Here is a 7,775-nt window from a genome sequence, read left to right as displayed (position 1 = left end):
TGCAGTTTGTTCTCTAGCAACCCTCACTTTGTACATAGGAGGAGAAAGGTGGGTCTGACTCTAATAAATGCATCCTCAAAGCCAGCCCTCCTGATTGGCTGGTGCTGCAGGTACACAGAACGAGACAGAAAGAGAAAGAGAGAAGCTGAATATGAGGAAAACAGACCTGGGTGGTTCAGGGGAAGTCACCTGGGTTGCGTAGTGACGTCACATGGGCCATGCCTTCTGTCATTTTACCGTTCCCCTTCTTAAAACCCAAGACATGCAGCATGCAGGGCACCTTGAGAAACTGTCAGGCATCAACAATATGGAGGCATGTCACAAAGTGCTGAATTCACATCACGTAGAACAGAATGCTTATTTTGTGTTCCAATGATTTATTTACACAGGCTAAGTTGGATGAGACGCATTTATTGTCTGCATTTCGTTGTTTAGTGTTAAGAAAAAGAAAAAAAAAGCGTGTTGTGTTTTGTGACTGGAATAGAGGTGTAACTGCAGAGGAGGGGGACCCCTATAATCACACAATGGCCACAGACGTCCAGCTCTGCCTGCTCCACTCAGATACCCCACCTGAATGCATGAGGCTATCTGGAAACTGCGCACCATGTGTAACTAAGTCAGAGCCAGAATGGAGGGCGCTGCGAGGCTAGGCTAACAGAGGGCTGTTCGATAAGCGAACAGCAATCTAATCGCTTTACCCCCCATTTTAAGCCTCGGACTCAAACATCTTCTTCCTGCCGCCCATGCCGGCCTTGTCCTCGATGCTCTTGCGCCAGTCGCCGACTGCTTCCTTCTCCTGCGAAGACGGAGAGGTGGGGAGAGAGAGACAGAACAGGTGAGGACAGCAAACCTTAGATCCTAACGCAAAGTGTCAAAGCTTGAAACGGACTTACTTCAGTGTGAAAGATAAGTTAATTACAGTAAGTTACTAACTGAATGAGATGTTTTGACCATGTAATTCCTTACTTCTCTTTTACTGTTTAACATTATAGATTGATGTTAAGTCTTTGCTTTTCATGTGGTTGCACAAGCAGTGATGTACACATAGTTCTGTGTAGAACAGACAATAAAGATGCATCTATCTTTTTATTATCCAAGAGTAAGAAAAGTGCATGACGCAGAAACTGAAAAAAGGCGGACTGATATCATCTCATGATCTTCCCTGTCATCTCTCTGTTTGGAAATGACTTTTTTTTAAAAGGTTTTTTATTAGTAATTCAGTCAGCACTGTGGGTCCAGTGCTTCAATACCTCCCTTGGTTCCTGAAGGGTTCCTCGAGTCAGGGGCTAAATCTGGACAGAGGGAGAACGCTTCCTTGCATGGAGTCGGTCCTGCGGCAGTTATATTCTGCCTGTTGATGGCTTCCCACGCGCGTCAGTCACCATAGAGTAGTGACACAAGCAGGGTTAATGCTATGTGTTGCTCACACCCCATAGAGCAGCCAGGCATTTGCACCTGCTGGTCTCAGAACCCTGGCTGCAGTGATGTCATAAGTGGCACGTGCTTCCGTTGCTTCCTCCTGGATGGAGCTATTTGTGCAGTACTGCACACTCTCCAGCAGAGGGCACCCACCTCCTCCTTGACCTCCTTCTTCACTTGCTTCAGGTTGGCTCTCAGGTCCATGTTGACCTTGTGCTTGGAGCCCAGCAGGGCCTGGAGCATGGCGTCGGCAGACATGCGCACCTTCTTCAGGACCGGCTTCTGGAACTTTCCTTTCAGGTCAACCACTTTGATCTTAAGTTCATCTATCTGAGCAAGGGACAGAGAAAGAGCGAGGAAGAGGGATAGACAGATCGAGCATGAGAGAGACAGAGAGAGAGAGAAAGAGATTGAAAGCAAGCACAGGTGAGAGGCAGAGAGAGAGATAAACACAACTGGGCATGAATAAGCAACCCAGAAACATAATTGATGGGGGATAAAGACAACAGGAAGAGTGAGGAACAGGAAGTGTAGGTAAAAAAAGAGATTTGTTACCTCTTTGTTAGTTTTGGTCACTTTGCTCTCAGCGTCATATCTCTCCTCATCTACCTTGTCGATGGACTGATGAAGCTTTTTGCACAGTTCCTGAGGAAGGGGGAATACGGTTACAAGGAAATCTTAATTTCTTGCAGTACAAAAAAAATTATTTTTACGTCCACAAAAAAAAAATATCCCCAGAAAGCAACCTATGAGTCCTATGAGCAGCCCACTGTCAGCGAACAGCACTGTCAGTTTGCAAATCAGTACAATACGACCACAATGTGCTAGCAGATTGGTACACCAGTAGTGTGCTAGCAGATTGGTATGACAGCAGTGTGCTAGCCGCTAGCAGACAGCTGTGTGCTAGCAGATAGCAGTGTGCTAGCAGATTGGTACACCAGTAGTGTGCTAGCAGATTGGTATGACAGCAGTGTGCTAGCCGCTAGCAGACAGCTGTGTGCTAGCAGATAGCAGTGTGCTAGCAGATTGGTACAACAGTAGTGTGCTAGCAGATGGGTAGGACAGCTGTGGGCTAGGAGATCATTCAGCTGAGTCAGTCAAGGGCCAGCTGCCAATATTATGATAAAATAGGTGGTGGACGGTCCTGTAGGACTTGTAGATGGACATGTAGCCCACTGTATTTGGCGATTTTGCAAAAAACATTTGCAGATGGGCTGCTGGGCAATGTTTAATTAAGCCTAAGTCAGTAGATGCAAATCTCAAACCACTGTATAATATAGCATTTCTGCGATATTGCACTGGATATAGATAAAGTGCAATATCACAGAAATTATCAGGACCTTTATCAGCTCTGGGAAAGTGATCGATAGAACACATGGGGACTTACCTGTGCCTTGAGTAGCAGGCTGTGCAGGGGATGCACCTTGAGGAGGTAGGGGGTAGGGATTGCTTGAGGATGTTTTTTTTTTTTTTTTTTTTGGGGGGGGGGGGGGGGGGGGGGGGGTCTTACCTGTAGCTCCTGCATGCCGTCAGGCATGGACAGGGGGGCGCAATTCTCCTCCATGTACTTCTGCTTCTCCGCCTCTATCTCTGCCGCTTCTGCCACCAGCATGCTGGCAGCTATCTGAAGCATCAGGCTCTGCAGGCACAACCAGGCAGGGAGTCAGAGTGTGTGTGTGTGTGTGTGTGTGTATGTGCGTGTGTGTGTTTGAGAAAGAGAGTGTGTGTGTGTGTGAGAGAGAGAGAGAGTGTGTATGCGCTTGTGTGTGTGTATGTGCGTGTGAGTGTTTGGGAAAGAGAGTGTGTGTGAGAGGGAGAGAGAGAGTGAGTGTTTGCGCATGTGTGTGTGTGTGTTTGTGTTTGAGAAAGAGAGAGAGAGATTGTTTGTGCGTGTGTGAAAGAGGGAGAGAGAGCCTGTGTATGTTTGTGTGAGTATGAGTGTGTGTGAAAGAGACCGTGTGTGTGTACACATTTGTTACATTACATTACAGGCATTTAGCAGGTGCTCTTATCCAGAACGACTTGCATCCATCTATACAGCTGGATATATACTGTAGCAATCCAGGGTAAGGACCTTGCTCAGGGGTACAACGGCAGTGTCCTAACTGGGAATCGAACCTGTGACATTTAGGTCGCAAGACCTGTTCCTTACCCATTATACTACACTGCCGCACGTGTGTGAGGAAGAGAGCATATATCTGTGTGCGTTCATGCGTGTGGGAGAAAGTGAGAGGGTGTTTATGTGTGAGTGTTTGTGAGATAGACAGAGATAGCCTGTGTGTGCGTGTGAGTGAGTGAGTGTGTGAGAGAGAGAGAACGTGTCTTTTGTGTGTGTGTGTGTGAGAGCATGTGTGTGAGCGTGTGAGCAAGTACAGATTCATCTCAGATTCCTATCTTTCATCGACTCCAGAGTTTCAGTCCAGAATGTTCTCTGGCTATGAATGAGTCTGGGAGAAGGGACAGGTGGCAACCAATATCCTTTACCTTCAGATGGTGCCTGCGGCTCGATGTCATCTTCTTCCTGTTAGATGACAGATGACAGGGATTTATTTACAAAGGAAATTAATCTCATGAATTCACACAACAGAAACAAGGGAAAGGGCTGAAAATTGATTAATGGCACTAATTTCCTTTAAAAAACAGCTTAACAAATACCTTTTACAAAGAATTCTTTTTTTAAAAAAGAAAAGGTTTTTATACATTCAAGAGAATACAGAGTGCTTATCGGCAGTATCTCGGAAAGCCGGGAACGTGAGAAAATAAACGTGTGAATAGAATACTCACTCAGACATCTTGGCCACTTGTTTCTCACCCTGTGAAGTGAAACCAGAGTGAGTGAGTGAGTGAAGTTTAAATTTGTGTATACAGTTCAGCTAATCCCATGAACTGGGGCAGTATAAAGATTTGTTCACTTTTTGAATAAGGGCTAAAATATTGAAATGTGCAATGAAATAAAATATTTTTAAATTTATCCTTCATGTTTCACAAGTAGTCTCATTGAGCTCATATATCTCTTTTGCTAGAGATGCCTGCAAAAGAAATAACACATGTATAACAACTTTAAATAGACAGATATGATTCAAGCGCATGTTAACATTCAGCAGTCAAACATCACACAAGCATATAACTGAAGCAAGTAAGTACATACAATATTAAGAAAGCCCATTTACAATACTTCAAATTTTTCTACAGGGACAAGGGATTCTAATTTCAAAGTTTTTTGCTATTTATTCCAGCTGTGGAACTGAAACCCTGTTTTTCCCTGCTCAGTGTGTTTACATGTGCTATATCTGAAGTCCTAAGTCCTGACTTACTGGATTTAAAAGTAATTAAACACGAGAGATAATGGAGAAGTTTCTTAAGTAGAGGCTCATAGATAAACAAAATGGAAGGCAGCTCCCTTCTCTTCAGTAAAAAGCACCATCATACTTATTCATACAAAACACAACATTGAGTACGAACTGCATCCCTTGTGATAAAATGCAATGCACAATGATGCCCTGCATCAAGTGGCTTTAAAGTGGGAGGGTGCAGTGTGCAGATTACAAAATGACTCCATAATCAAGTACAGATAAGACAAGTTGATTGTACAATGGTTTTCCTGAAACATGCTTTATTTCTGTGCAAGAATCAGATTTTAGCTTTTAGGTTTCGAGACAGATGTTCCACGTGAGTCTTAAAGGACAATCTACAATCCGACCAAATCCCTAAATATTTATTTTTAAGATTTAAGATTCTAAATTTGGGCACCCTGAAGTGTATGAATGCAGAAGTTAGAAGTATTCCCCAATAGAATTATTGAAAAATGAAAAGAATTTTGTCTTATCCAAGTTAAGAACAAGCTTGTGATTAATGAGAGCCAGCTGAAAAGGATCAAAGGCAGACTCAGTTATTAGCAGCCTGATTACGCTAGGAGCCTGTGCCACATAAGAGCGTATCATCTGCGTGTGAGTGTGACATCACAATGTGGTGTTAAGAATGCCATGTTATTTACAGAAAGTGTGAACAGATGTGGACCAGGAATTGACCCTTGAGGGACGCCTTTAATATTTTCAAGAGTTTGAGTTCTCCCCAAGAGGTACGCGTAAAACCAATTTGCGAAAGTTCAATGAGTCTTGAGCAGAGTAACTTTTTCCATAAAATACTATGGTCAACGGCATCAAATGCTTTTTATGAGGTCAATAAAGAGTGCCGCACAATGGTATTTATTATCCAAAGAGCTCACAATATAATTTATCTGCTGTTGTTATTGTGCTGAGAGCTGGCCTAAAACCTGACTGTTGTGGTTGTAAAATGTATTAAATCTCTAAATAGGCCCATGCCTGAGTGTTAGCTAATGACTGACTTTGCCCAAACAGGAAATGGTTTTGACCTCTAGAATCACCACCTTTATATATGGGAACAACCTGAGCAGCATTCCATAAGTTTGGGATTCTACCTGGAGAAAAAAAAGTTTGATTGAAAATGTAAGCAAATGGCGTAGAATTTATGTGAGTACCGAGACACAAAAGGCAAGGATCAAGATAGACTTCTCCCTCTGGCTTTCTTGTATTTATGCTAGCCAGTGCGTTGTAAACTTCACTAAAACTCACGGGTCTAAAGGAAAATGTTCTGGGACATAAGGAAGCAGGGGGAAATCGTGAGGATACAGGATCTGGCAGAGTCTTTTGGTGTTTGGGGAGAAGCAGAGCTTCTCTAAATTTAGGCCCGTTGGATGTGGGGGGCAGCTGTCTTACGGCGAGCCTGACTCCTGGAGCTCATAAACACCCAAACACCTGACAGGTGGTTGATGCCCTGCCTGCCAGAGACACATATTTCAGCAATAAGTAATTATTGAAAGATTCCATTGTAGTATTTATTTATTGGTTTATTTGTAAGTGAACCAGCACAGGAAACATTGACAATTGCAGATATGCTGTCCGATATACTGTGCATGCTTTTATAGCCAAAAATTATTTTCAGCACCAGTGCCTTGGTTGATAAAGATGGTCCACGCAGTCAATAAAATTAACACATTGTCATACATGAAATTGTAAAACAGCTGTGATGTTTCTGCTCATTAGTTTCAATGTACGGCATGGCAACATAAAACGCTCTCTAGTCCAAACGGTTACCTAATGAGATTATACATGTACAGGGTCATGGCCTCGGGGGGGGGGGGCTCATTTCGGGTTTGAACCCCCCTGCCCTCTTGACCTTCCCCCGGAAATGCCTGTCATACGTGTAGCATGTGCAGTAGTTGATCGCAAACAGCCCTAAAACCTAAGACCACCCACTCCACTCACCCCCCATCCCTCACCCAGAATAAAAGCAAACAGAAGATTATACGAAAACCAGTCAACAATCATTCTGCCTGAAATTTGTTGGTTCAGAATATGGACCCTCTGCCACCCTGTGTGCGCACTCCTAAAATGAATTCATATCCTTATATTTGTATATAAGCATAACATCATCAGAAGAAGGGACACGACTGAATAGTGAAATTCTGAAGTATTGACTTACAGCCAAACAATTTGTTTGGTTGTAACTCAATACAAAAACAAGACTGTTTTTAGCCCGGCAACATCTACACCACTGTTTCTCCATTGTTATCGCTGTAAAACAAATGTACCTTTTCAATATGTAATAATATTTAACTAAATTCATGTTTCAAGTTCATCCCATATCACACACACAACAGCACCCACACACACACACTCACACACAAAATGGCAATTCCATATCATAAGGTACAAATGAAAGTTGTATCCAAATGGAACCGTTCACCATGCAGACATGGACCCTGGAGACACCATCACACCATCTCTCTCTCTCGTACACTTTCTACAGCTCCAAGGTCCAAGGGAGAGCCCCACCTCTCTACCCCGCCAGGCCTGGCCAGTCCGCGGTCTTAACCCGCAGCTTTTCGGCCAGAGTTGGCCGCTTTTTGGCCACAAGGTCACAATGATGCGACCCCTAGCTACAGTAGCTTCGGTTTGAATGTCCTCACGCGGCAGTTAACTGGTCGGCGAAACGGTTGTTCGGCGACGAGGCATTTCGACACGCATCACCCCTGGAAACCGGCTGCGGGACGTCCTGTCCAGAGGGGCGACCCAAACCCCTGGATGGCGGCGACGCTGCTGGTTTTAAATGTGGTGCACGGGCACGAATCGGCAGAAGGGGTCTCACCTCTTAGCCGAAAAGAAGAGCAGGACTTTTGAGGAAGGAAGGATGGATGGATGGATGGATGGATGGATAGATAGATAGATGGATGGGCCCGTCTGGCACACAAACAGACACAAGCCCCTTCTGAAAGTGTACTGTATATATACGACATTCTGAGAATCCCTCCCTGTCTTCTCATTATGGAAACAATT

At 44.1% G+C, this 7,775-nt stretch overlaps 1 protein-coding gene and 1 long non-coding RNA gene across 2 annotated transcripts; both read right to left on the bottom strand.

Moving 5' to 3' along the window:
• Positions 1 to 333: 333 nt before the first annotated feature.
• LOC118215485 (troponin I, fast skeletal muscle-like) lies at positions 334 to 3,058 on the bottom strand. Its single transcript, XM_035396346.1, has 4 exons — positions 2,930 to 3,058; positions 1,975 to 2,064; positions 1,573 to 1,749; positions 334 to 796 (listed from the first exon to the last, which is right to left on the bottom strand). The coding sequence occupies exons 1-4, from the start codon at positions 3,050 to 3,052 to the stop codon at positions 707 to 709; spliced, it is 480 nt and encodes a 159-aa protein (XP_035252237.1). The 5' UTR covers positions 3,053 to 3,058; the 3' UTR covers positions 334 to 706.
• Positions 3,059 to 3,903: 845 nt separating this feature from the next.
• Positions 3,904 to 7,686, bottom strand: LOC118215486. Its single transcript, XR_004762829.1, has 3 exons — positions 7,588 to 7,686; positions 4,204 to 4,232; positions 3,904 to 3,940 (listed from the first exon to the last, which is right to left on the bottom strand). It is a non-coding gene; the product is annotated as an uncharacterized LOC118215486 (long non-coding RNA).
• Between the last annotated feature and the right edge of the window lie 89 nt (positions 7,687 to 7,775).

Source organism: Anguilla anguilla, chromosome 16 (assembly GCF_013347855.1).
Source record: "Anguilla anguilla isolate fAngAng1 chromosome 16, fAngAng1.pri, whole genome shotgun sequence".
Taxonomy (NCBI): domain Eukaryota; kingdom Metazoa; phylum Chordata; class Actinopteri; order Anguilliformes; family Anguillidae; genus Anguilla; species Anguilla anguilla.
Note: the sequence above shows the minus strand (reverse complement) of the source record. Positions and strands in the feature narration are given on the sequence as shown.

What these genes read in the sequence shown, in the direction of transcription:
- LOC118215485 (XM_035396346.1), bottom strand. Translation starts at nt 3,052, where the DNA reads ATGCTTCAGATAGCTGCCAGCATGCTGGTGGCAGAAGCGGCAGAGATA. An exon ending in TGACCAAAACTAACAAAGAG is followed by an intron (nt 1,750 to 1,974) that starts GTAACAAATCTC and finishes TCCCTTGCTCAG; the next exon opens with ATAGATGAACTTAAGATCAA. An exon ending in AGAAGGAGGTCAAGGAGGAG is followed by an intron (nt 797 to 1,572) that starts GTGGGTGCCCTC and finishes CCGTCTTCGCAG; the next exon opens with GAGAAGGAAGCAGTCGGCGA.